We start from the raw sequence: 27,014 nt of genomic DNA, 5'->3' as shown, positions 1-27,014 counted from the left end.
GACTATTTGAGATAGTAGTAAATTATCTCAGAATAAAATCAAATTATTTTATGAATAATCTGAAAAATACTGGTTATACTGCTGATGGTCTGAAATGTAAACACCTCCTTTCATTTAAGTAGTTCTGTTAAATTTTCAAGTATAAGCAGTCTATGTAAAATATATATACCTCTACTTCCCCGAATATAAACAAAGCCATAATTATATTCTTTACTTATTTGAAAATACAAGACAGTATGAAAAACCAACTGTGCCCAGAATTTTTTCTTAAGTTTTAAATCATTTTTGTCAGTGATTTCATTGACTACAATATTATACTGCGTAGACTTACATTCAAAGGCTTCTATTGTGCATATTCTAAAGTAGGATTTACCTGAGATGAACTATTCTAATTTAACTATATTCAGATTCCAATCTGATGACACCAATCTCACCTGAGCCCTTTTCTTTCACCATCAGTTGACACACACAGTACTTCTTTCCAGTAGATATCCATCAGTCTAGTATTAAACAATGTGATCATAAAGTTTTGTTTAAGAAAATATTTCTTGGACCATACAAAGATACACAGGAACAACTAATTTAGATGAAGCTATGTTTGCTCTTCAAGGGCAAACAGGAGTATCTTCTTTCCTAACATTTAATTTAAAAGGAACAAAGCATTGTATAAATTAAAACATTCCCCCAGATATTCATGTTGCATGTTTAAAAATTAGATAAGCATCAATTCATTTATAAGGTTTGGTCTTGAGTTTAGTAACCAGATAGAATCCCATCCTTGAATTTTAAATGAAGAAGTCATTCACAGGAAATAACTTCTCATTGGATGGTCTCAGAAATGCTGCTGAGATAATCTTCAGACTTCATTATAAAATTTGTCCACTCCTGACAAATATCCTCCATGGAGAACTCGCTACCACCATATTCCAGAGGAAGAATGTCCGGGAAGTGCTGAAGTAGACTTGACTTATAATTGTTCCCGTGCAGATGAATCTGAAATAGACACAGTGCTAGATGCATTTCTAGTGAAAAAAAAATAACCTCAAAAATCAAGATTCACAGGGACAAGCAGGTAATATAAATACTGCACTCTTTATTTTTTCTGCCCTAGAATTCAAAAATGTTACTTACTTTTAGATTATGCTTCTGTGAATCATAATTTTATTGCTTCATTAGATTCATGTTCTTGTAATTGTATATTTATAAAATCATGAAAATTGTACTATATGATATTAACTCATAGTAAATGAAAGCATATAGGTTGTACCCACAATTAGGCTCATGAGGAGTAATTTCTATTTGCTTGGTTTCAGACCCTGCAACAAGGGGCTGAGGAGCTTATTGTACATATGAAAGCAGACCTGGCCTCCAGGTTCTCCCAGCATCCTTCACTTCCTACCTGGCATGTCCAGCCCCAAACCCTGAACTTTCCAACCCAGGGCTGGGCTGCCCTTACCCCGAATGCTATTTCCTATAGAATCCAAACACGTTTGTCTCCCCTTTCTCTTTCTCTCTCTTTCCTTTTCTCCTCTCTGCTTGCATGTTCTTTCTCTCTCTTCCCCTTCTCCTCTTTCTCCCTCCTCATAGCAATAAACCAGCGTTTATATGTTTTAATCTGGCTTGAATTGGCTCATGTCATGGGCAGAGAAGGATCAGAGGACAGAAGCAGTCCTCATGTGGCCAGGAAAAACCTGGGCTGACACTCTCCCCCTACCTATTCAACATAGCACGGGAAGTTCTGGCCAGAGCAATTAGACAGCAAAAGGACATCAAAGGGATACAAATTGGAAAGAAATAAAAATATTACTGTTTGCAGATGACATGATAGTGTACTTAAGTGACCCCAAAAATTCCACCAGAGAACTCCTACAGCTGATAAACAACTTCAGCAAAGTGGCTGGATATAAAATAAACTCAAACAAATCAGTAGCCTTCCTATATTCAAAAGACAAACATGTGGAGAAAGAAATTAGGGAAAAGATACCCTTCAAAATAGTTGCAAACAGTATAAAATACGTTGGTGTGATTCTAACTAAGCAAGTGAAGGACCTATATGACAGGAACTTCAAAACTCTGAGGAAGGAAATTGAGGAAGATCTCAGAAAATGGAAAGATCTCCCATGCTCATGGATTGGAAGGATCAACATTGTAAAAATGGCCATCCTACCAAAAGCAATACACAGATTCAATGCAATCCCCATCAAAATTACAACCCAATTCTTCATAGAGTTGGGAAGAGCAATGTGCACGTTCATCTGGAATAACAAAAAACCTAGAACCTCGAAATCCATCCTCAATAAAAAGAAAACATCTGCGGGAATCACTATCCCTGACCTCAAGCAATACTACAAGGCAATTGTGTTAAAAAATGCATGGTGCTGGTACAGAAATAGGCACGTGGATCAATGGAATAGAATAGAAGATCCAGAAATGAGCCCTCACATATATGGTCACTTGATTTTTGACAAAGGAGCTGTAAACACTCAGTGGAAAAAGGACAGCCTCGTCAACAAATGGTGTTGGTTCAACTGGCACTCAGCATGCAGAAGAATGAAAATAGACTCTTTTTAATATTCTTGTACAAAGCTCAAGTGCAAGTGGATCAAAGATCTCCACATTAAACCAGGTACACTGAAACTTTTAGAAGAGAAAGTAGGAAAAACCTTAGAATACCTAGGCACAGTAGAAAATTTCATGAACAGAACACCAATGGCTTGAGCTCTAAGGTCAAAGATCAACAAATGGGACTTAATGAGATTGCAAAGTTTCTGTAAGGCTAAGGACACTGTCAAGAAAACAAAACAGCAGCCAACAGATTGGGAAAAGATCTTTACCAACCTCACATCTGATACAGGCGTAATATCCAAAGTATACAAAGAACTCAAGAAGTTAGACAGCAGAGAATCAAACAACCCTATTAAAAATGGGGTACAGAGCTAAACAAAAAGTTGTCAATTGAGGAATATTGAATCGCTGAGAAGCATTTAAGGAAGTGCTCAACATCCTTAGCCATCAGGGAAATGCAAATCAAAACAACCCTGAGATTCCACCTCACACCAGTCAGATTGGCCAAGATCAAAAATTCAGATGACAGCAGATGCTGGCGAGGATTTGGAGAAAGAGGAACACTTCTCCACTGTTGTTGGGGTTACAAACTGGTACAACCACTCTGGAAATCAGTCTTGCGGTTCCTCAGAAAATTGGACATAGTCCTACCTGAAGACCCAGTTATTCCACTTCTGGGCATTTACCCCAGAGAAGCTCCAGCATACAACAAAGACACATGCACCACAATGTTCATAGCACCCCTATTTATAATAGCCAGAAGCTGAAAAGAACCCAGATGTCTTTCAGTAGATGAATGGATACAAAAATTGTGGTACATTTACACAATGGAGTACTACTCAGCTATCAGAAACAATGACTTTATAAAATTCCTTAGAAAACGGATGCATCTAGAGAATATAATCCTGAGTGAGGTAATCCAGCCACAAAATAACAGACATAATATGCAGTCACTGATAATTGGATACTAACCCCAGAAAGCTCTGAACACCCCAGAAACAACTCACAGACTATATGACGCTCAAGAAAAACAAAGGCCAAAAAAAAAAAAAAAAAAAAAAGTAGAAGAAGAAGAAAGAAAAAAGAAAGCCCCAGTCCTTCTTGGGGGAAAAAATGTATAGCACCCTCTCAGAGTGTGGTACACCTGGACCTTAAATCATTAATAATCCAAGAGCTAAAACAATACCCTTATGACAATTTTGGTATTCACAGATCATTATGCTTAATCTATTCCCAATAAGAAATCTGTTTCCATGTTATGTTCTGTTCTACATGTACTTCATGCTTATCATAACTAGTGGGGTTTCTATGCGTGCTATCAAACCTCTAAAAGAATTAAGTACTGACAAAATTATTCATATTATGGTATGCCAAAATGCCTTTAAAAATCTGTAAATGTATCCCTCTTTTTTAAAATAATAAAGCGGTAAGGAATAATTTTAGAAAAAAAGAAAAATAAAAAAGAAAAACCTGGGCTGAACTCCTCCTGAACCTATAGAGCTCATATCTAGAGGTTAGGCTAGAACCCCCTTTGAGGGATGGGATCACCCACTCATCTCCAAATTCTTAACCAAGAAAGTCTCCTGTCTAAAGGAAATACAGTGACAGAGTGGAGCAGAGACTGAAGGAAAGGCCATCCAGAGACCACCACTCATTGCGATCTCTCCCATGTACAAACACCAAACCCTGACACTGCTGAGGATGCCAAGAAGTGCATGCTGAGAGGAGCCTGTTATAACTGTCTCCTGAGAGGCTCTGCCAGAGCCTGAAAAATACAGATTTGGAGGCTCACAGCCGACCGTTGGACTGAGCACAGGGACCCCAATGGAGAAGTTAGAGAAATGACTGAAGGATCTGAACAGGTTTACAACCCCATAGGAAGAACAACAATATCAACCAACCAGACTCCCCAGAGATCCCAGGGACTAAAACCACCAACCAAAGAGTACACATGGAAGAACCCTTGGCTCCAGCCACATATGTAGCAGATAATGGCATTGTCTGGCATCAATAGGAGGAGAAGCCCTTGGTCTTGTGAAAGCTTGATTTTCTAGTGTGCCAGGGCAGTGAGGTGGGAGTGGGTGGGTGGGAGGGGGAGCACCCTCATAGATGTAGGTAGAGGGGGGTTAGGAGGAAAGCTCAAAAGGGGAAACCAGAAAAGGATATGACATTTGAAATGTAAATACATAAAGTTTTCAATAAAAAGTCCTGATAAATTATAAAGTATTTAAAAATTAAAAGACTAAATCTAACAACACAGACTTTTACAAACTCCACCCTGCCCTACCACCACTGTATCGTTTTTCAATCATCCAGGTCTGTGTCTATCCTGACAAAATACATTATTGTACAATATAATTTTGTGCTCTGATTCTCCCCTTTTACAGAAACAAAAGTAGCTTACCATCAACATTGATCTATATTGGCATGCATTTCTCCTTTAAAACTAACCCTGCGGTCCTGTGTGGACCTATCATAGTTTTTCCTCCACCCCTTATGGTGAATGTTTGATGGTTTTAGTGATTTTCTGTATGTGTGCCTTTGTTGGTACACAATGACCTCTATTATGAATTTCTAGAAAATGCTGACAGTTTGTCATAACTGGTACCATACTGCCCTCTAGAGGGGATATATTTTACACTTCAGTGATACCTGAGAGTCGGTTTCCCAAGAGTCTCACAGTAATGCTAGATTTTTCAAAAGTAAAAGTAAATTTTAATTTATAAGAGTAGTATTAGCCTTGTGGCAATTTTTGGTATTCACAGATCATTGTGCTTAATCTATACTCAACAAGAAATCTGTTTCCATGTTACGTTCCATCCTGCATGTACTTCATGCTTATGGTATCTAGTGGGATTTCAATGCATGCTATCAAACCTCTAAAAGAATTAAGTACTGACAAAAATATTCATATAATCTTATGCCAAAATGCCTTTAAAATCTGTATATGTATCCCTCTTTTTAAAAAAAAATAAAGTTGTAAGAAAAAAAGAGTAGTATTTGCAATATTAGTCTAATGGTTAAGGGTCAAGGAATATGGAAATAGAGTAATAATGTCGTTAAGCAGAAAGAGGTATGGTGTAATCACTTGAATATAGTTTACTCACCCGGCCCTTTATCTTTTCAGTCAGAAATGGTTTTATCATGGAAAAGACAGCCTGGAAAATGACTGGTTCCTTTATAAGATGGATCCCACGAACTTTCAATGGAAAGGAATCCTTTTGGAAGGAAAGAAAAAAAAAAGACCTAAATAATGCAACATAAACACCGCAGTTCCATTCCTAAGGACAAGTCTCTTCCAGGAACACATTATACATTTTTGGCAAGGGTCTTGAGGATGGTTCCTTGGGCAAAGTACTTGATCCAGAAGCATGGAGAGCCGAGTTCAGACCACAAGCGCCCATACATGGCCACCATGGCTGTGCCTGTCCCCAGTGAGAAGAAGCAGAGGAGCAAAGGCAGACTAGCAGAAAGGATGAGCGGGAGGTTTGAGTTCAAGGCCCTATTTCAAAATATAAGATGGAGAACCATAAAAGACACCACACATTAACCTCTGTCCTCCAATGCATATATGGGTGAGCACGCATGTGTGCACATGCACACACACAGCAGAATGTAAAGTGTGACTTAATTTTCAAAACGATGTATTCCATCAACACAAAAACCTTGTTTATATATTATGCCAGTGCACTCAGAAAGGATCTACAGAAAGGCTGGGTTTTTTCTTAGATTAGGCTAAGTATTTTAACAGCCATACTCCACTTTCAGCAGAAAATCCACTCCCCAGTCACACAGAAAGTGGATTCCAAGAAAACAATGACAATGTGGGATATTTTGATTTAGTGTTTTTTTTTTTACAAAAATATACCTTTAAAGAAAAAAAATTAAACAGCCAAGAAATTTGAAAGAATATACCAACTGAAAAAATATATAACAATAGACACACTTTTTAAACTGTTGACATTGGTACATATCTTTATATCTTTAGTATCAAAGTCCTGTGGACTTCATAAAAGGTTAAGACCCGGAAGACAAAAAAATTTATCGATAGTTTTCTAATCCAAAAGTTCAATCAACACTGTTTGTGAAGACTCTTTCTTCCTCTTTTATGAGGAATTTCCCATCTTGTCATTAGAGATTATTAATTTTTACAGAGTCTGTGTGTGATTTTATTTCAATGTAATCTCCAACACACTCTGCAGTCACTTGTTTCCTATTCTGTCCTATTGGCAAGACGATTTATGGAGAGCATTATGAGTTTTAACATTGTGGAGATGGTCCATCAAATGGATATGTTATCATTTAAGTGATCACATTCCTGTTTGTGGGCAACTAAGCTGTATCTAATCTTCTTTTATTAAAAGTTATGCTGCAGGCACTGTGTATAGAGAGGTTACTGCAGAACAGCATTTACGTTCAGCCAACCTAAACTAGGATCCTTCAGTCATTGCTGTTTGAAAGTCATTGTATGCCATCACCGAGGAGAGCCATTAGATACAAATACATTTGAAAGACTTAGGAAGGAGCTAGCACATAGTAAGTGATCATTATCACCACCCACAAAGTCCTTACAATATTTATGTTTATCTTGTATTTAGCTCCCAGAAGTAGAATTACTACATTAAAGATAGTGGCTATTTTTAAAGACTTTGGGACCTAGAAAGATGGTTGAGTTAGTCATTTGCTTGCTATGCAAACACTAGTACTTGGGATTGGTCCTCAGATTCATAAGATGGGGCGAGCTAAACATCATGGCATATGCTTATAATCCTAGCACTAGTACGGTAAAGGCAGACTCGTAGGGTTGACTGGCCACTCAGCATAGCTTAATCAGTGAAAGCCAATGACAGACTGAGCCTCAAAATAGAGTAAATGCTACCTGAGCAATGACCCATAAGGTCATTACTGGTTTCCTTACATATACTTACACGTGTGCAGCTATATACACAAGAACAAAGTCATGTACACAAAGACTTGATTTTTGAAGAAGGGAATATCAATTTATAGCTGGCAGAAATGTGATATCATGTTGTATTATTATATACAAAAATATAAATATTTTTGAGTCAGTTTTCTTGCTTTCTGTTATTATAACATTAGGTCTCACGTAGCCCAGGCTAGCCTCCTGATCTCCCTGCTTGCAGCAGCCAAATACTGGGATTACAGATGTGTTCTACCATGCCTGGCTTGACAAAAAGAAAATAAAGTCAGTTTATTATTAAAATGTATAAATTCTATGTTTTTTTATTTTGAACATACTTATTTTTGAAGTTTGTTACATTTTATATAGTAGTTCTATTTACAGTTAATATTGTTCAAATATTTATTCACCATTTCTAATGTTAAAGTTTCTAAAATGGATGGAACTAGAAAATATCATCCTGAGTGAAGTAACCCAGACACAAAAGAACACATATGGTATGCACTCACTGATAAGTGGATATTAGCCCAAAAGCTCGAAACACCCAAGATATCATTCACACACCATAGGAAGCTCAAGAAGAAGGATGACCAAAATGTAGATGCTTCATTCCTTCTTAGAACAAGGAACAAAATATTCATGGGAAGAAATACAGGGACAAAGAGTGGAGCGGAGACTGAAGGAAAGGCCATCCAGTGACTGCCCCACACCTGGGGAATCTATCCCATATGCAGCCACCAAACTCAGTCACTATTGCTGATACCAAGAAGTGCTTGCTGACAGGAGCCTTATATGGATGTCTCCTAAGAAGCTCTGCCAGAGCCTTACTAATACAAATTAAGATGCTTGCAGCTAACCATCAGACTGATCATGGGGACCCCAATGAAGGAGCCAGAGAATGGGCTGAAAGAACTGAAGGGGTTTGCAACCTGATAGGAAGAACAGTATCAACTAACCAGACCCACCAGAGCTCCCAATGACTAAACCATCAACCAAAGAACCATGGGAGGACCCATGGCTCTAGCCCCATATGTAGCCGAGGATGGCAGTGTCTGGCATCAGTAGGAGAAGAAGCCCTTGGTCCTGTGAAGGCTCGTTTCCCCAGTGTAGGAAAATTTCAGGGTGTTGAGGAGGGAGTGGATGGGTGGGAGGGGAGCATCCTCATAGAAGCAGGGGGAGGGGGATGGGAGAGAGGGGAACCAGGAAAGGGGATAACGTTAAATGTAAATACATAAAGTATCCAATAAAATAAATAAATAATAAAATGACAGACACTATAAAATATAGTTCAAACACAGACACTATAAAATATAGCTATCCCTTACCAATTGAGATATATACTCACAGTAACAACAGCAGCAATCTTCTTGGCTACAGATGGGGTAATTTGGAAAGCATGAGAAATCTGCCAGCCTTCCAGGTCAAATATAGCCTTGACTCCATTCCGCTGAGTTTCTGCCTCCTGTACAATGAGCTCCGATGTGATGAGACTTACACGAAATACATCATAGACCGTAAAGACTTTTGGGTCCCAATAGGCTACAACACATAAATAAAAAGACATCACATCTTAGTATGAAGAATCTTTCACATCCTTGGGTGAAGAATCATAAATATTCTTTAAGGGAACCGATTATTTAAAGCCTAAAGAAAGCTTAGAAATAAAATCATGAACCAAGGATCATAAATTAAGCAACAGATCGAATTGAGCTCTAAATATCTGCCTGATTCTCCCTCCTCTCTTAAATTTTTGGAAGTTAATAGATTTTTTAAGAGGATGGGATGGGGATGAATGCAGATCAAACTTGATTGATAAGTGAAGTCACATCATCACTTCAAGAGAAGGTTGTGCCTAGAAATGGAAATGTTTAGCACCATGGGCTGTGCTTCAGGCTCAGAAATAGAAAAGTATGAGTCTGGGCTGCAATCAGCAGCGCATATCATAGTAACCTGTGGTTTGGATCTGACACGCATCAGTGTTCAGCAGTGCTTTCTGCAGGGAACCAGCTCAGGAGAGCACTAAGCTCCTCAGTGGGTTAAGGTATCTATGGGCTCATGACATAGTGGATTGTATAGTACTGAGAACTTTGGAGGCAGAGCCCAGTTGGAGGACAAGGGTCATTAGAGGTGTGTACTTGAAGAGAATACTTTTTTCTCTTATTCTTACTTGTTGCCTTCTGAACACCATAATCTTGTGAGCGTTCCTCCATCCTGATCTCCCTGTTATGGTCTGTTGTGTCAACACACGCCTACAGTAAGGAAGTCAAACAAGGATGGGCTCGGACCTCTAGAACAAATCTTTCCTCCTTTTGTATTGGTTTCCTCAGGAACCCTGCCCCAATGATAGACATAGACCAACATAGCAACTGAAGAGGTTTCCAAGGGAAAGGCCTGTTGAGCAGATAGAGAACCTGGTCATGTGGCAGATATCAGGGACCAATAGTACAGAGCAGACATGTCCCTACAGATTTGAGCAGGAAGCCGGTCCTGGGAATGCAGCTATATGTGCCCAGAGAAAGCAGAGTTCCTGTGGTGAGAAAAGATAGATATTCTTGTCCATACAACCTGACACTCCCCACTATTCAAAAGACAAGACTGTGACAGGCAGAAATGATAATAGTGGTAAACAGGCAAGCAAGTAGTCTTTAGAAAGAATCCAGATTTATTAAAAATTGTCATATAATACACACCCAGAGAAGACAGGAACCAAACTGCATAGACAAAGCAAGAAAAATAAAGGAAACAGTTAAGAGAGAAAACTGAATTAAAAGAAGCAATTATTTCCAACAGATGTAAGGAGACTGAAAGCTATTTTTAAGAAGCCTGACCCCATGAGCTCAATATGAAGACCCAGCATGGTAGAAGCACTTGTAAGGTAGAAGCCGGAGAATGAGGAGTTCAAGGTCATCTTCAGCTATACAGTGAGTTCAAAGTCAGCCTGTGCTCTATGAGCTCCTGTCAAAAGAAAGGAGGAAGGGAAGAATGGAGGAAAGGAGAAAAGAACAAAATGATTAATAACTAAGAAGTCATAAAAGCTTACTCAATGATCCTTCCAAGTAAGTAGGAGGTGTTATTTATTGAGATAGTCTTTGGGGGTATAAAGAGCATTTATACACAATTTACAGTATTGACCAAGTGATTACCAAGTGGATGCAGGTAGAAAAAAAAACCAGTTGTATTGATCTGAATCTCCAAAGCATAAAACATGGTAAAGACGCAGTTCTGGTAGTTATTCGTGTTTATATGGCCCCTAGGATAGGGACTGTCTAGAATAGATCTGCTTTTCTCTGTTATAGGAGAGATATAATGATCCATAGGAGAAGCTGATAGGCTGGACACTTGGCTCAGCCATCAAGACTATTCTGTTCTTGCAGAGGAGCTGCATTTCATTCCCAGCACCCAAGTCGCTCACAAACAGTTCACAGCATTCGTTAGCTCAGCTCTAAGGGAAATTATACTGTCTCTGGCTTCTGTGGACATCTTCACTCGTGTACATATACCCCTTTGCTAATGCACTTTTTAAAAAAGGTTTTACAAACAAGATACAAATAAAATGAAGGCTGAGGCCAGTGTCCCGTCCAATTTCAGAACTTAAAGGCAGATGGAAACAGGTCATTTCTGTGGTAGAAAAAAAAAAAAAAAAAAAAAAAAAAACCTCTATAAAAAAGATTCTCTTTGAAGTATTCTTCACACAGTTTAGTTGAAGGAAAAACTCTTGGAGTACCTGGCAAGGAAGACACCGAACAAGAGAGTTCATAAGAGAAGTGCTGGCTCCCTACTGAAGCCAAAGAAATCTTGGCTGCTTTATCGGATTTGCTGCAGAATTGCTCACCACCATTGCCTAAGATTCATTCAGGAGAGCTGGAGTGAAACCAGAGCCCTACACAGATTAGAGTCTCAGAATGCTGCAGAGCTGCAGGAACTTGAGAAGTCAGCTGAGAACAGAAAGGGAGGGACCGGAAGTGGCCAGGTGGAGGCAGGGGTGGAGCTGAGGAGGAGTTTTTGTTTTCAGAGGCTGAAACTTAACCGTTCTAAATGTTATTATCCAGCCTCAAGGAAAAAGATAAAGATCTAGAAAGGGAAAAGATGGCCTTGGGGTTTATAGGAAGTCACGGTGGGATTTCTCTTTGCTTTACCGAAACTCAGATTCTTGGTAAGAATATTGGAAATATGAATTCAGTCCAAAAATGTGACACTACTCCCGATGAATGAATGAAATGATGATGAAATATGAGCTCAGCAAAGAACCTTCCAGATCATAAAATAGTTTCTGAGTACTGAGCCAACTCACTTGTCTGACCTGTTTGGCCCTCTTTTCACTTTCTGTGAGTATAAGTTAGAAGTTCAGTTTCTCATTCCAGTAGCTACAGATCAAACTCTCAATAGTTCTGTGTAGGCTAGTGGCTACTGTAGAACAGGATCATTACAGAAGGTTCATTGCGCTGTACTGTCTGTCTATGAAAGCCTGATAAAGACATGAGAAATTAGAATTCTCATTTCTTCCCTACCATCTACCTAGAATTTGTTATTCCTTGTGTGCCAGATAATTTATTATAATATAATCTTGTTATATTATATGTGTGTTACGTACTATATAAAACAAATGTAACTCTCACAGCAACTCTGTGTTAGCTGCAGTGGGCTTCTGTGGAAACAGTCTATCACAGATACATCTGCGTCATTAAAAGTTTACTCTGTGTTTTTGTTTTATCCATAAAATTCTGTTTCCTCTTTGTATTCTAGAATAAAATACACATAGGAGACTTGCAACCTACCTTTCAGTTCTGACCTTCCTTAAAGTGTACATATCTTTGATGTTAGTTAAATATCTTTGAGTAAAAGAACCCATCCCTCCCTCCCCCTCCCCCTCTCTGTTTGTGTGTGTGTAACATATACACTCAACTATACTTAGAAGTCAGAGATCAATGATGGGTGTCTTTATCATTTATACCTTGTTTTTTGAGCCTGGAGCTCACTGACTTAGCTAGACTAAGAGGCCAGCAAGCCCTGGGGATCTACCATTCCCTATCATTAGAATTACAGACAAGCTCTGGAGCATGCATTATTAGTTTTTTACCTGAGTTCTGGGATCTGAGCTCAGGTCTTCATACGTACATAGCTGCTTTTTGCCAGCTGAGCTCCCAAATAACAAATGTTTAGATAACTATATTTCCAGAAGCCCAAACCATAAACTGGACCTGTTAGTTTGCTGCCAAGGTATTTATGATTAAAAAACCACATTGGCTTTGCTACAATAAAAGTGTTGTTTCATTGGCTTTCTCACTATAAAAATGTCATTTTCACTTATTTTGTCTTAGTTTCTATATTAAAAACACAAAGCAGGCAGTAACCAGCCAGGTACTCCAAGCCCAGATACATAAAAAAGCTGAGGGAGATGAGCAGAAAGAAATAAAACGAAACATCTATATGTTTCAATGTTATGCTCTTGGAACATAAGCGCGGTTTTCATGAACAAAATAAGCACCACTTAAGGGTGAATTCCAGATAAACTAATGTAAGATTTAGCATAAGTATGTCCCAAGGTTACTAGAAACTTATTTGTCATTTATCTGAAATTTAAATTCAACTGGTAAACCAAGTTTTTATACTATGTTGGTTTCTTTGCTGATTTAAACATATATTCTGGCTAGCCCATTCCGAAGGAGTTTCCTTTGACATGGGTGAAGCAGCTGAAAAGAAAAGCCACACTCAGTGCTCTGTGTCTGAGGGCTTCATGATTAGTTCTTTTTTATTTGATATATAATCGAGGGGCAAGAAATAGACTCCAATCATAAGTACTCATTTGATACTTTTAACATAGTATCTCTGACCTGGGGCACAGGCCTGGTGAGGCTGTGCTGTGAGTGTCCAGAGCACAGACAGTGCTTGACAGCAGTGCTTGTAGCAAAAGTTCCTTTCCGGCCCACATTAAGAGCGTATGGGATCTGCCCTGAAAAGCTGTGTTTGCGGACCAGACCCCCAGGCATCTTCCATGTGGACCAGAAGATAACCTGGGGCACAGGCCTGGGGAGGCTGCACAGTGAGTACCCAGAGCACAGAAAGTGCTTTGCAGTGGTGCCCAGGCCTGTGTCAGAGAGAATCCTGATCTGCCTGGGAAAGGCTGTGCCAGAAGATCAGCCTCACAGGTGCTTTCACACCTGGACCAGAGGTGAGCCTGACACGCCAGGGAGGGCACACTGTGAGTTCTCAGCCGGCAGAGAGTACTGTGCTTGCTAGAAAAGGGTCCTTTTGGCCTAGAGAAAGAGCCAGCTCGCCACCAATAGTACTCAGAACCAGTGGGCAAAGGACTGAGCTCCCAAAACAGCCCCACAAGAGCTCCCACACCTGAGCCCACAAAGACAACTGAGTCACTGCCACCCACTGCTTGCCCACAAAAAGCCGAACACTCAGAAGTAATTTTCTTCTAGAACCCACAAGCCCTGGGATCCATGGAAGACACAGGTGCCAGTCACTGAAAACAAGACCACATATAACCACAGGTGACAAGGTTGCAAGAGGAAAGCAAAAGAACTTAAGCAAAGGAAACCAAGATAACCTGGCAACATCAGAACCTAGCTCTCCCACCACAGCAAATAGCGAGCTGCCAAACACTCCAGAAATACAAGACTAAGACTTGAAATCATACTTCAAGGTGATGATGGAGAGCTTGGAGAAGACCATGAATAACTCTCTTAAATAATTACAGGAGAACACACATAAAAAATAGAGGCTCTTAAAGAGGAAACAAAAATCACTCAAAGAACTACAGGAAAACACAACTAAAATAGGGAAGGAAATGAAAGTATAAATAGAAACAATAAAGAAAACACAAAAAGAGACAACTCTGGAGATTAAAAAGCCTAAAAAGGAAATCAGGAGTCACAGATGCAAGCATCACCAACAGACCACAAGAGATGGAAGAGAGAATCTCAGGGGTTAAAGACAACATTGAAAACATAGACAAAACAATCAGAGAAGATGCAAAAACCAGAAAGCTCCTAATCCAAAATGTCTAGGAGATCCAGGACACAATGAGAAGACCAAACCTAAGCCTAATAGGAATAGAATATGGCACAGTATATAAACTAAGAGGTACAGTAAATATCTTAAACAAAATTGTAGAAGAAAACTTCCCTTAAAAATGAGGTGGCCATGAGCATAAAAGAAGCCTACAGAATTCCAAATAGATTAGACCAAAAAAGAAATTCTTCCCATTACATAATAGTCAAAACACCAAGTGTTCAAAACAAAGAAAGAATACTAAAAGCAATAAGGGAAAAAGAACATGTAGCATATAAAGGCAGACCAATCAGAATTACACCCAAGTTCACAACAGGGATTATGAAACCTAGAAGAACCTGGACAGACATCATGCAGACCCTATGAGACCACAAGTGTCAGCCCAAGCTGTTATACCCAGCAAAACTATCAATCACCGTAGATGGAGAGACGAAGATATTCCAGGACAAAACTAAATGTACACAATATCTGAACATATATATCCAGCCCTACAAAGAATAATAGATGGACAACCCAACACAAGGAGAGAAACTACACCCTAGAAAAAGCAAGAAACTAACTAAGCAAGAAAACCAAAAAAAAGAAAGACACACAGACATAATTCTACCTCTAACAGCAAAAATAGCAGGAAACAACAATCACTATTCCTTAGTATCTGTTAACATCAATGGACATAATTCCCCAATAAAGAGACATATACTGTCAGACTGGATACATAAACAGAATCCAGCATTTTTCTGCATTCAGAAAACTCATCTCAGAGACAAAGACAGACACTACCTCAGAGTTAAAGGCTGGGAAAAAACATTCCAAGCAAATGACTCCAAGAAACAAGCTGGAGTTGCCGTTCTAATATTGAATAAAATAGACTTTCAACCAAAAGTTATCAAAAAAGATAAGGAAGGACACTTTTTACTCATTATAGGTAAAATTTATCAGGACGAATTCTCAATCCTACACATATATGCTTCAAATTTAAGATCACCCATATTCATAAAAGAAACCCTACAAAAACTCAAAACATACATTGCAACACACAATAATAGTGGGAGACTTCAACACTCCACTCTCATCAGTGGACAGATTATGAAAGCAGAAACTGAAGAGAGATGCAGTGAAAGTAGCGGAGGTCTTGAAACAATTGGAATTAATAGACATCTATAGAACACTTCATCCTAAAACAAAAGAATACTCCTTCTTCTTAGCACCTCATAGCACCTTTTCAAAAATTGACCATATAGTCAGTCAAAAAACAAGCCTCAATAGATATAAGAAGATTGAAATACTCCCATGCATCCTATCAGATCACCATGAACACTGGTCTTTAATAACAACAAAGACAAATAAAAAGCCCACGTACACATGGAAGGTGAACAATTTTCTACTCAACGATAACATTGTCAAAGAAGAAATAAAAAAAAAAAAAGGATTTTCTAGAATTTAATGAAAATGAAAGTACAACATACCCAAACATATGGGATGCAATGAAAGCAGTACTGAGAGGAAAACTCATAGCTCTGAGTGCCTCCAAAATGAAACTGGAGAGAGCATACACTAGCAACTTGGCAGCATAGTTGAAAACTCTAGAGCAAAAGGAAGCAGATACAGCCAAGAGGAGTAGATGGCAAGAAATAATCAAACTCAGAGCAGAACTTGACCGAATAGAAACAAAAAGAAACAATCAAAGAATCAACAAAATCGAGAGCAGGTTCTTTGAGAAAATTACCAAGATTGATAAACCCTTAGCCAGACTAACTAGAGGGCAAAGAGAGAGTATCCAAATTAACAAAATAAAAGGAAAGTGGGGACATTCAAGAAACCAACAGATCCTACTACAAAATCCTATACTCAACAAAACTGGAAAATCTGGAGGAAATGGATAAATTTCTATACAGATACCAGATACCAAAGTCAAATCAGGACCAAATAAACCATATGAACAGTCCCAAAAGACCTAAAGAAATAGAAGCAGTCATCAGAAACCTCCCAACAAAAAGCCCAGGACCAGATGGATAAGTGCAGAATTCTACCAGACATTTATTGACAACCTAAGACCAATACTCTATAAACTATTCCACAAAATAGAGTCATATGGAACACTATCCAACTCATTCTTTGAAGCCACAATGACTCTCATTCCTAAACCACACAAAGGCCCTACAAGGAAAGAGAACTTCAGACCAATCTCCTTTATGAACACTGATGCAAAAATACTCAATAAAATCCTTGCAAACCCAATCTAAGAACCCAATCAAAACGATCATTCACCATCAAGTAGGCTTCATCCTAGGGATGCAAGGATAGTTCAATATACAGAAATCCATTAAAGTAATTCACCATATAAACAAACTCAAAGGAAAAAAAAAAAACCACATGATAATCTCACTAGATGCTGAGAAAGCATTTGACAAAATTCAACACCCCTTCATGTTAAAAGTTTTAGAAAGCACAGGAATCCAAGGCCCATACTTAAACATAGTAAAAGCAATATACAGCAATCCAATAGCCAACATCAAACTAAACAGTGAGAAACTTGAAGCAATGCCACTAAAGTCAGAGACTAGACAAGGCTGCCCACTCTCCCCCTACCTATTATTCAACATAGTACTGGATGTCCTGGCCAGAGAAATTAGAAAGCAAAAGGAAATCAAAGGAATTCAAATTGGAAAGGAAGAAGTAAAAATATCACTGTTGCAGATGACATGATAGTATACTTAAGTGACCCCAAAAATTCTACCAGAGAACTTTTACAGCTGATAAACAACTTCAGCAAACTGGTTGGTTATAAAATTAACTGAAACAAATCAGTAGCCTTCCTCTACTCAAAGGACAAGCATGCTGAGAAAGAAATTAAGGAAAAGATACCCTTCACAATAGTCACAAATAACATGAAATATCTTGGTGTGACCCTAACTAAGCAAGTGAAGGACATGTATGACAAGAACTTCAAATCTCTGAAGAAGGAAACTGAAGAAGATCTCAAAAGATGGAAAGATCTCTCATGCACATAAATTCAGAGGATCAACATTGTAAAAATGGTCATCTTTCCAAAAGCAATCTACAGATTCATTGCAATCCCCATCAAAATTTCAACACAATTCTTTATAGAGTTTGAAAGAGCATTATGCAAATTCATCTGGAATAACAAAAAAAACCTAGAATAGAGAAATCTATTCCTAACAACAAGTAATCTTCTTCGGGAATTACCATTCCTTACATGAAACTATACTACAAAGCAGTTGTGTTAAAAATGCATGGTACTGGTACAGAGATAGGCAGGTCGATCAATGGAATAGAATAGAAGATCCAGAAACGAACTGTCACACATATGGTCACATGATTTTTGACAACAGAGCTGAAAACATTCAATGGAAAAAGGCTCAACTGGCAATCAGCATGCAGAAGAATGCAAATCAATTCTTTCTTATCTCCTTAACCATATGATGCTCAAAAAAAAAAAAAAAAGAAAGAGAGAGAGAGAGAGAGAGAGGGAGGGAGGGAGGGAGGGAGGGAAGAAGGAAGGAAGGAAGGAAGGAAGGAAGGAAGGAAGGAAGGAAGGAAAGAAGGTCAAAAAGTGGAAACCTTAGTCCTTCTTAGAGAAAAAAAATAACAATAATAAGTGTATAGCACCCTCTCAGAATGGGGTATACCTAGACCTTAAATCATTAATAACTCAAGAGCTAAGAAGATAGCCTTGTGGCAATTTTTGGTAGTTAAAAAACATTATGTTTAATCTTTACACACCAAGAAAACTTTGACTATTTCCATGTTACGTTTTGTTTTACATATACTTTATGATCTTTGTAAATAGTAAGATTTCAATGCATCCTATCAAACCTTAAAAAAATCAAGTACTGACAAAAATATACTCATATATATTTACGCTAAAATGCTTTTAATAATCTGTACATGTATCTGTTTTTTAAAAATAAAGCAAGAAAAAAAAACAGAAATAAGGAAAAAGACACTCTCTCCTTAGGAAAACACAAAGCAGGTGAGGTAAAGGCACAGATCTTATACAGAGGTAAGCAGTGAACATTAATAAACAAACATTTTATGTCCTTAAATAAGAAGAAATGAGCTGCGCATGGTGGCACATGCCTATGATTGCACTGATCAGGAGCTGAGGCAGGTGGAGCCCTTGAGCTCAGAAGTTCGAAGCCACTAGAGCTGGAAGTTAAAAGTCCTCATGAGCATTATTTTGGGTCTCCATTGAGAGAGACAGAGACAGGCAGATAACGGTAAATATAATTCGAAGAAAATCTGTTCCTGATATAATGATTAACTGTGTTACTCTTTTGGACTGAGATGGTGCTGGGAAAATGACATTCTCTTCTGTCACATGGAAGGTTTTATTTTATGATTGTGTTGGTTTTGTTACTGTTGTTTGTTTTATCCAATGCAACACCTTTACTGATTGGGAATTTTATATCATGCGCCCTGTTCACATTCACCTTACAGTCCTCCTTAGTAACCTCTCACCCCTGTGGCAGCCCTTCCAAAGAAAAAGGAGGAAGAGGAAGAGGAGGAAGAGAAAGAGAAAGAGGGAGGGAAAGGAGAAGAGGGAGGAGAAGAAGATGAGGAAGAGGAAGAACAAAAAGCAACAACAACAGCTGCCACAATCTTAAACAATGTCCGTGGCCCATGTTACAGCAGAAGGCCATAAAATGCCTATGGTCTGCCCCGTCATCTGAAAGTTTTAACCACACAATACTAAACATGTAGCAGAAATTATGGTTCGCCAGTCATCTATCTGAATGTCTATATCTCTCCCAAGTTCACATGCTAGAATTTTACCTACAAGTTTATGGTCTTACTCTGTATGTGCCTATGCCCAACACAGAAGTTCATGCTGTGGCACACATGTAGGAATCTGAGGATAATTTCTGGGAGTTGTGTCTTCCCTTTTACTATCGGTTCCAAAGTTTGAACTCAGACCGTTAGGCTTTTTAGCAACTACTTCTATACACTGAGCCTAGTTCATGGTTCTAGGAAGTACATTTGGGAAGGTTATTAGGTTATAAGGGTAGAATTCTCATGAGTGAGATTAGTGCCATTTTAAGATGTCCCAAGGGGTACGATACTGCTTATATTATGTGAGGTCAGGGTGAGAAGACCTCTTTGAACCAAAACACAGGCCCTCATCAGAACAAAATCACTGGTGCTTCGATGTTGGACTTCACAGCCTTCAGCACTAAGAACTGAATTTCAGGTTTTCTATGCAAGCAGTGTAGGGGCTGCGCTAGAGCAGCCAGATCAGGTAAGACACTGATCAAAGGAAACACCAGAACTCCTAATAAAGAATGTGGACGCCACGGGAGAATGAGTTTGAGGAGACCCGCTGTCTACCACTCACCAATCCGGTAAATGAGAACTCTGCTGCCCGTAGGATCCCTGGATCTCAGCGCTCCATGGTAGCCAGCCTTCAGAAGTCCAAGGATACTTCTAGGGTGTAGATCTGCACTTAATTCTGGACACTCTGCTCGCCATTTGTAATAGTTTTTCATTAACTGAAAAATAAAAGGTGAGTGTCTCCATAAAAGGTGTGCACAGTAAGCATCTTGTAAAACAGTTCAAAAGACTTGACCCTGTGCCTAAACTTGGCCATCTATCCGGTCAGAATCTGCCAGGGCTTTTTAGGTGTAAAAGCCGAAGCTCCTTTCATCACGAAGCTGAGATCTTTATCTGACTTGAAATAGGAGTTGGTCCTGAATTCCAGACTCTGTCATTTTTAATTGCCATCCATTATAGTCTCTTAAAATAGTTGCAAACAAGTCCAGACCTTCTGATATGCGCCCTCCAGAAAGCGGTGGGATTGGCTTTGGATGTAAGCCTTACATCTTACTTTGACAAACTGTGAAGATGTGGGAATGACACTACACTGGACTGAAAAAGCCTGGTGCCTTCTGAGTTTGCTTTCTGAGATCCAGACACGTGTAAGATTACTGGAAGGTAATAGCCCATATGGAGAGAAGCCCAGGAGATAAAGAGGTCATCCTAAATAGACTAACTCTAGCCAAGTTACCCCGGATACCATGAGGAGTTTCCTCCTCATGCTTCCTATTGCCGAACCTCAGCTAAGCCAGAGAGCACAGGCAAACAGAGAGCTATGCTGTATGTAGATCAAAAAGCTTATATGATATTTCCTCCTTAACAGTAGGAATCCTACCCCTAGCACTTTTTAAGCAAGTCAATCAAATAAATTAGAAGCAAAGAAATCATATAGATAAACAATAGATCTTGGCAAAATGTGGTTTAGAGGAAACCCATTGTCCCCAGCTCCATAGAAGTTCCACCATAAAAGGACAATAGGACAGCCAACAAAAAGTTATTAGCATTTAATTGTCTTTGTGATTTTTTTATCTGATTTTTTTTAAGCCAGGGTGATCCTCAGTCAGGTGAAAGGCAAAGCTTCACCTTTGGTAATGGTAAGCATTTTGTGGAAACACTAGAAAGACAGGGTGAGTGGAATTCATTCTTCATTGACATAGGGTCTTAATATGGTGAAGGTTCGTCAAAGCAACCTCATATTCGAAATCCATTATGATAAACATGGTAACTGTAGCCACAAAACAGTAAGAATCCAGAGGAGACCCTACAAATAGCTTATGCAGAGAATGAATGCTGAGCTGTGCAGGAAGTTCCTGGCTAGGACTGGTTAGGAGAAGAGCCAGTTGGACTGTGAGAGACATGTCACCATGGAGTCCTCTAGGACACAGGCTCTGTGGTCCTCCCTTCTCTCTCCCTCCTCCTCTGCCTATTCTCATGCTGTCATCTTTCAGTCAGTCTCTCTCATTCCTGCATCTAATAAAGTCTCCCTAGCTAAAAAGAGTTACAAGAGCAGCAAAGTAAAAAGGAAGAGAGTCAGTCGGTTTGCCAGCAAAAGATAATTGGTGACCTAAATAGACATTTCCAAAGGCAGCAAGAACAAGAGGCTCATTGTAGTTCTGATACACTTATTCTGTCCCATACTATGAATTTCCCTTCTTCCACGTGCCCTAGATGTCCTAGTGTCAATGACATTTTGTGAGACTCACTTACTTTTCTGACAGTTCCTGCAGATTAAAGCAAGCCTTTAAATCCTGATTCAGTGTAAATGTGGAAAGCAGATTCCTGCTGACTATATAGAATATTGGTTTTATTGTCCTGAGGATGTCAAAGTGTATTACAGAATAGAGGATCATGGCACTAAAGGAATCAATGCATGAATCCATGGGTTGTGCCCACACTTGCACCGAATCACTTCTGTAAATATGAACAGTTGCTGTCATGAATCTTGGCACTTCCATCGCCCAAAGGTTCAAAATCCAAATCTTTGTTCATTTATTCTACACTGATAAACAAATTTACAAATCCAATGACGTAAATGTTAATGGTCAAAATAAATTGCTCCTAAGCAATTCTCAAGCCAAACTCCAAGTGCAGAACAGTAACTGGAAAACTGGCTACAAATGAATAGGTGTTACTGACAGCTCCCTATTTCAGTCAAAAATTAGAAGTTCCTACTAAAATGTCCTATTTAGGGTTGGTTCCTTCTTGCATTTTCTGATGTGTTTTCAAACCACCACCACCACAAGCCTTATTTGTGCTACTTTTATAAAGTACAATAGCACCATCTCAGTTCCACCTGACAATGACCCTGAGGGGTAACTACTGTCATCCCGTGGGTAAATAACAAAGCTTCGAGAAATTATGTTTATTCACTAGGCAGTGTGAACGTTGAAATTCATACATGTTATGAAAAATTTTACAAATATAAGATATCGATTGATGTTAATTGTCAGGAAGGAGCCATAGAATTTCAAAAGCTTTGAAATTCTGATAGAAATCATAAAGTACTGAAACACTATATATGTGTTGGATTTTGTATATGTGTTGCTAATTGTATAGTAATGCAAATGACACAAATCTTAAAGAGATGAAGTCTATTTAACCCAAGGTCTAGTAAACCAATTATGTTATTGGCCTTCTTGCTAGTAAAGTCCTCAGAAAACACCAGGCATTATATGATGTGTGGTGTGTGTGTGTGTGTGTGTGTGTGTGTGTGTGTGTGTGTGTGTTCTCTTATAAAAACTATCAGTATTTCATTATGAATAGTTCACACTAATTCTTCCAAAAAAGCTCAGTTCACACAGTAGTTGGATTACATTTCTGTTCTCTTTCTGGTGATGGTGGGGTAGTTCAAAACAGTATTTTAATGTGTAGACCTGGCTATCCTGGAACTTACTCTGTATACCAGGCTGGCCTTGAACACAGAGGGATCTGTCTGTCTGGGCCTCCCTAGCACTGGGATTAAATGTGTGTGTCACCACCTGGCCTTTTATTTCTGCCCCGTTAATACTTTACTGTATGAACCAAACTTCAATATAAGTCTTGAGGGAACAAACCACATGCAAACCATCACAGCTTATATACAGAAATGTAAGAAACTAGAAGTCTGCTTGTTGAGCAAATGGTAGCTATTTTTCATGCTTGGTGTTCTGACCTGAAGGAGCCAGTAGACTCTTCCAGAGGCACAGGTTCTCTCCTAAGCTCCAAGTTCAAAGCCCTATACTACAGCTTAACAGCCATGTGAGTGCTGAAGACACTATATCTCAATTCCTTGAAGAAAAAAAGACAGTCTGTACAAATACTTCAACAAAGTGCCTGTTATTAATAAGCATATTGGGTATTAATACTAGAAAATATTAATTGATCACATGCTCAAAAAGCAGGATAATGACAAATTTTTTTTATAACCGGGGGACTTGTCAGAGTTTTTTCCTACAAGACTTTAAAGTTTATATACCATGATCAAGAGAGTTTGTACTAAGTACCACTGCAGAAGAAACTAGAAAGAAGGTTGCACAGTTTTGCCCTTTCCCCTTCCCTTTCCAGTTGGCAGACAAGTCAGAGAGGTCATAAACAGAAACTTGGGTTCTATCCAATGGACACAGTCCTACTAGGCAATCCATCAAGGGTCTGTGCAAAGAAAACTATTCAGCCATAGAAAGAAAACAGGAAATGCAAACATTCTCACAGTGGCCATAGTTTCTGCATCTTCATCTGCTTGCTCGTGTCTGTTTTAAAAAGCAGTTAAGAGCAACAACTTACAGATTTTATCACCGGGCATTTCTATGGATTTTTTAAGGACTCGTTTTCATAGCCTGTAGCTGGAAAATGCACACTAGTGCACACATGGCTTACAGTGTTCAGATACTTCATACCCAGCATACATAGAGAAAGAAGTGGTGCTGTACTGTTATTTGTTTTCTTATATCAAAATAATATCAAAAAATTAAGATCTACATTTAAAAAGATAAGCAACCCATTTGTAAAGAAAATGTTGTATGGAAGCATTTCTAAAAGGGCCGAGGATGTAGCTAGGACACAGAGTACTGGTCTACCTGGCTCTGTGTTCAGTCTCTAGCTCAGAAAAAGAAAGAAAGGAAGGAAGAAGAGAGAGAGAGAGAAAGAGAGAGAGAGAGAGAGAGAGAGAGAGAGAGAGAGAGAGAGAGGGAGAGAGAATTCTATAGTACCCCAAAACAAAGGATTCTCAGTAGTATAGTGAATGTTTATCCTGCAAAACTTGGGTTCAAAATTCCAGAAAAGAAAACTGCTGGTCCTATGAAAGGCAAATCACCTGAGGAGTTGCAGCATCTGTCCGAGATCATGAGGCTCTACAGAAATAGAAATAAGAAACAGTGAACGGATGGGAAAAGCTCACTTGGCCAGCCTTATGGCTGTGGTACACATGGCAAGAGTTGGTCTTGACAAAGACACAGTTACCCTACGAGCCTCCTGAGGCAGTGCTGTCACTAGCAACCAACATTCTGATTCTTTCAGAAAGGAAATGATTTAGATATCTGATAGGCTATAATGTAGAACAAAGACCTCATTTCTTTGATGGAAATAGGTGGTGTTTGTTTGTTTGTTTGTTTGTTTGTTTGAAGAAAAAACGAGTGGCAAACACAAAAACAATAGCTGGAAAATTAGTTTTAGATATCTAAAATATGGTTAATCTCACTTTTAACGAGATTCATGTATATAATAATAAAAAACACAAAACAATTCCTCATCTAGCAGGCATAAATCTTATTTGATAAGGCGGTGTACATAATGATAGGAAAAAGCTCTTCATTGCGCAGTGTGCCTGCCTTTCATCAGAGCAGTGACCACCGAGAAAACTCCCCGCAAAGGTTCCTCATTCCTCAACAATAAAACTTCAGCAACGGATGAATCGACTCAATAGGGTACATAAGGGTGTGCTTCCATTTCTGTGTAGAGATAAAGTATAAAGACAAACTAAGACGCAGTCAGCGAGAGAAGAAAATACCCACCTGCTGATGGCGGTTTTTTTTTTTTTTTTTTTTTTTAATACTGCTAGGCAGAATGCGGATGTACAAAGAAGAAAAAGAAAGAGAAACACTAAATGAAGAGATGAACAGTGAGTGTGGCAGCGCCGGGGTCCCCGTCGCTGAATGTGGAGATAACGGTGACCACAGAGCCCAACAGCCCCTGGTAACAATCTCTACAGCCATGAACAGGGAACTGGTTAGATACCCTTCCATGTACTATCTAGTCTTAATGGGATAACAGCGATCCCAAAAAGAAGATGTGTGCGCACATGTTCACAAGACCTGATTCAGTACAGCAAGCAATGGAGAAAAGGCAAATAAAAAATAAAACCGCAAGCGTTTGTATGAGCAAAGAACACAGGCTGAAAGCAGCGGGTAATGCCACACTTCTGGGTACTCACGGTCTAGCTAAAGATTGTGTTGGGAATTTCTTTTCTTTGAGGATATACCTTTGAACATCTTGACTGTTTTGTATTGTTTGTGTTGTTTTTGCCATACGTGGTGCTTAGCCAATAAAATTCGTTTCCTAAAAGCCAGGCATGTTGGAATTCTCCAGCCTAAGTAAGTATTCTCCCTTGAAGAAAGGTCTAGGTCAGTCCCTCCCGCTGACCACTGACTAGTTATTTCGTGCCAAGCACAGGGCTTGGCACATCTTGTTCTAACCTTCCAGGGTAATGTGCAATTCTCGAAACCACTGTCATGTCCTCACAGGCACTGAACGGATAAGGGTGATGACCCCAAGAGGGACAAAGTCAAGGTCGCCTCTCTCTGACCCCAAGGCTTCTTCTGAGTGTGCTGTGAATAGCTGAAACACAAAAGAATCGCCTGTCCTGTCCTGGGTTTCGAACATGCCAAACTGACTGTGCTGGCATTTAGCTCTATTAACATAGTCTTTCTTCAAGATGCCTTCAGATATCCACATCGTCCTCCTTTTTCCTGGAGGAGTTATTTTCTCAGATGTGTGACACAGTTGAGCACCCCGTGGGACCCTAATAGTCCACGGGAGGTCCTCCGCGGCAGCGCGGACTAGAGCATCGGCTGGGCGGAATCATCGGGGGTCTGGACACGCCTGCAGCCACGCTCGGCGCGCGTGGATCCCGCCCTCGCCGAGGTCTGCCCACCCCCCTGTGCACACTCACGCGCCAGGCCAGGTCCAGGTCGAAATCCCGGGCGCGCAGGAAGCGCAGCAAGAAAGCGTCTGTGAGCGGCTGCGGGGTCTCCGGGACGCCCGCCTCCTGCGCCCGGCGCCTCAGCTCGGCCAGGCCGGGCTGGACCAGCGGCGAGTGGTCGGGCAGCTCGTTGAGCTGTTTCCCAACCGCCGGCCCCGGCCGCATCTCTGCCATGCCCGCCGCTGTCCCGGCGGCAGGGGGAAAAAGTGTGGGCCCAGAGCCATCCTCCGCCCCCCGCCGGGGCCGCCGCCCCGCGCACACTCACCCGAGCTGCCCGGATCTCCCGTGCCCCGCCGGTGCAAACGTCCTCTTAAAGGAACCCACGTGGTGCCCTCTGGTGCCAGTCCCAGTGAAGGTGGGCCTCTAGAGTTGAGCCTAAGGAATGTGAAGTCCCAAAGTTACTTGGAATGTTTATAATCAGGCTGCCAGAGAACTTTTCTCACTCTTTCCTCCTTGCCCTTCCCCCTCTGTTCTTTTTGGAGCCAGGAAGACCATAAAGCGCTTTAAAGGGCTCTTTAATTAGCCTGGGTGACAGACACTCAAGAGCTCTCCTCTGAACTCTGTCCTTTAAGACTGAGCTCAACCATCTCCGGTATTCTAACTAGTTTCAAAAAAAAACAAAAAACAAAAAACAAAACAATTCGAGGAAGCCACCTTCAGCTCCTCCCCCTCCTTGCTTCTATTCAGAAAAATGCTTTCCAGATCTTGGCATCTGGCTCTACTAGAGTCATATACAAACAAAAGGACAGGGGGTGGAAGGAGGGCACTTTTTTAAACACCAATGATGTATGCCTTTAGATGTCACCGGTCTCTCAGCCAAAACGTTTAAGTGATGGAATCTAAAGGACATCTGGTGAAGAAGAAACAGATGACCCAGAAATCTGAACACGTGGAAATACTTTTTCCTTCCCTTCCATCCATTAAAATTACCCTACACTTGAACTGCCACCTAGACCGAAAAGAGTCCATAAAACCAATTGCCGTTAAATATCCAGTTCGTGT

General features: G+C 39.8%; 1 protein-coding gene across 4 annotated transcripts; it reads right to left on the bottom strand.

Moving 5' to 3' along the window:
* Window positions 1-819: 819 nt before the first annotated feature.
* On the bottom strand, window positions 820-26,186 carry LOC308437639 (alpha-tocopherol transfer protein; the record flags this gene model as incomplete). Of its 4 annotated transcripts, XM_080938746.1 has the most annotated exons (5): window positions 820-993; window positions 5,673-5,783; window positions 8,832-9,025; window positions 19,863-20,016; window positions 25,983-26,186. In XM_080938746.1, the coding sequence occupies 5 exons, from the start codon at window positions 26,184-26,186 to the stop codon at window positions 820-822; spliced, it is 837 nt and encodes a 278-aa protein (XP_080794872.1). The 4 variants fall into 4 exon arrangements, with proteins under 4 accessions (XP_080794872.1, XP_080794873.1, XP_080794874.1 ...); XM_080938747.1 differs by lacking the exons at window positions 8,832-9,025; window positions 19,863-20,016; XM_080938749.1 differs by lacking the exons at window positions 5,673-5,783; window positions 8,832-9,025 and having other exon boundaries at window positions 968-993.
* Between the last annotated feature and the right edge of the window lie 828 nt (window positions 26,187-27,014).

Source organism: Micromys minutus (genome assembly GCF_963924665.1).
Source record: "Micromys minutus genome assembly, chromosome: 26".
NCBI classification, from domain to species: domain Eukaryota; kingdom Metazoa; phylum Chordata; class Mammalia; order Rodentia; family Muridae; genus Micromys; species Micromys minutus.
The sequence above is the reverse complement of the archived record's forward strand: the minus strand, read 5'-3'. Positions and strand labels throughout refer to the sequence as shown.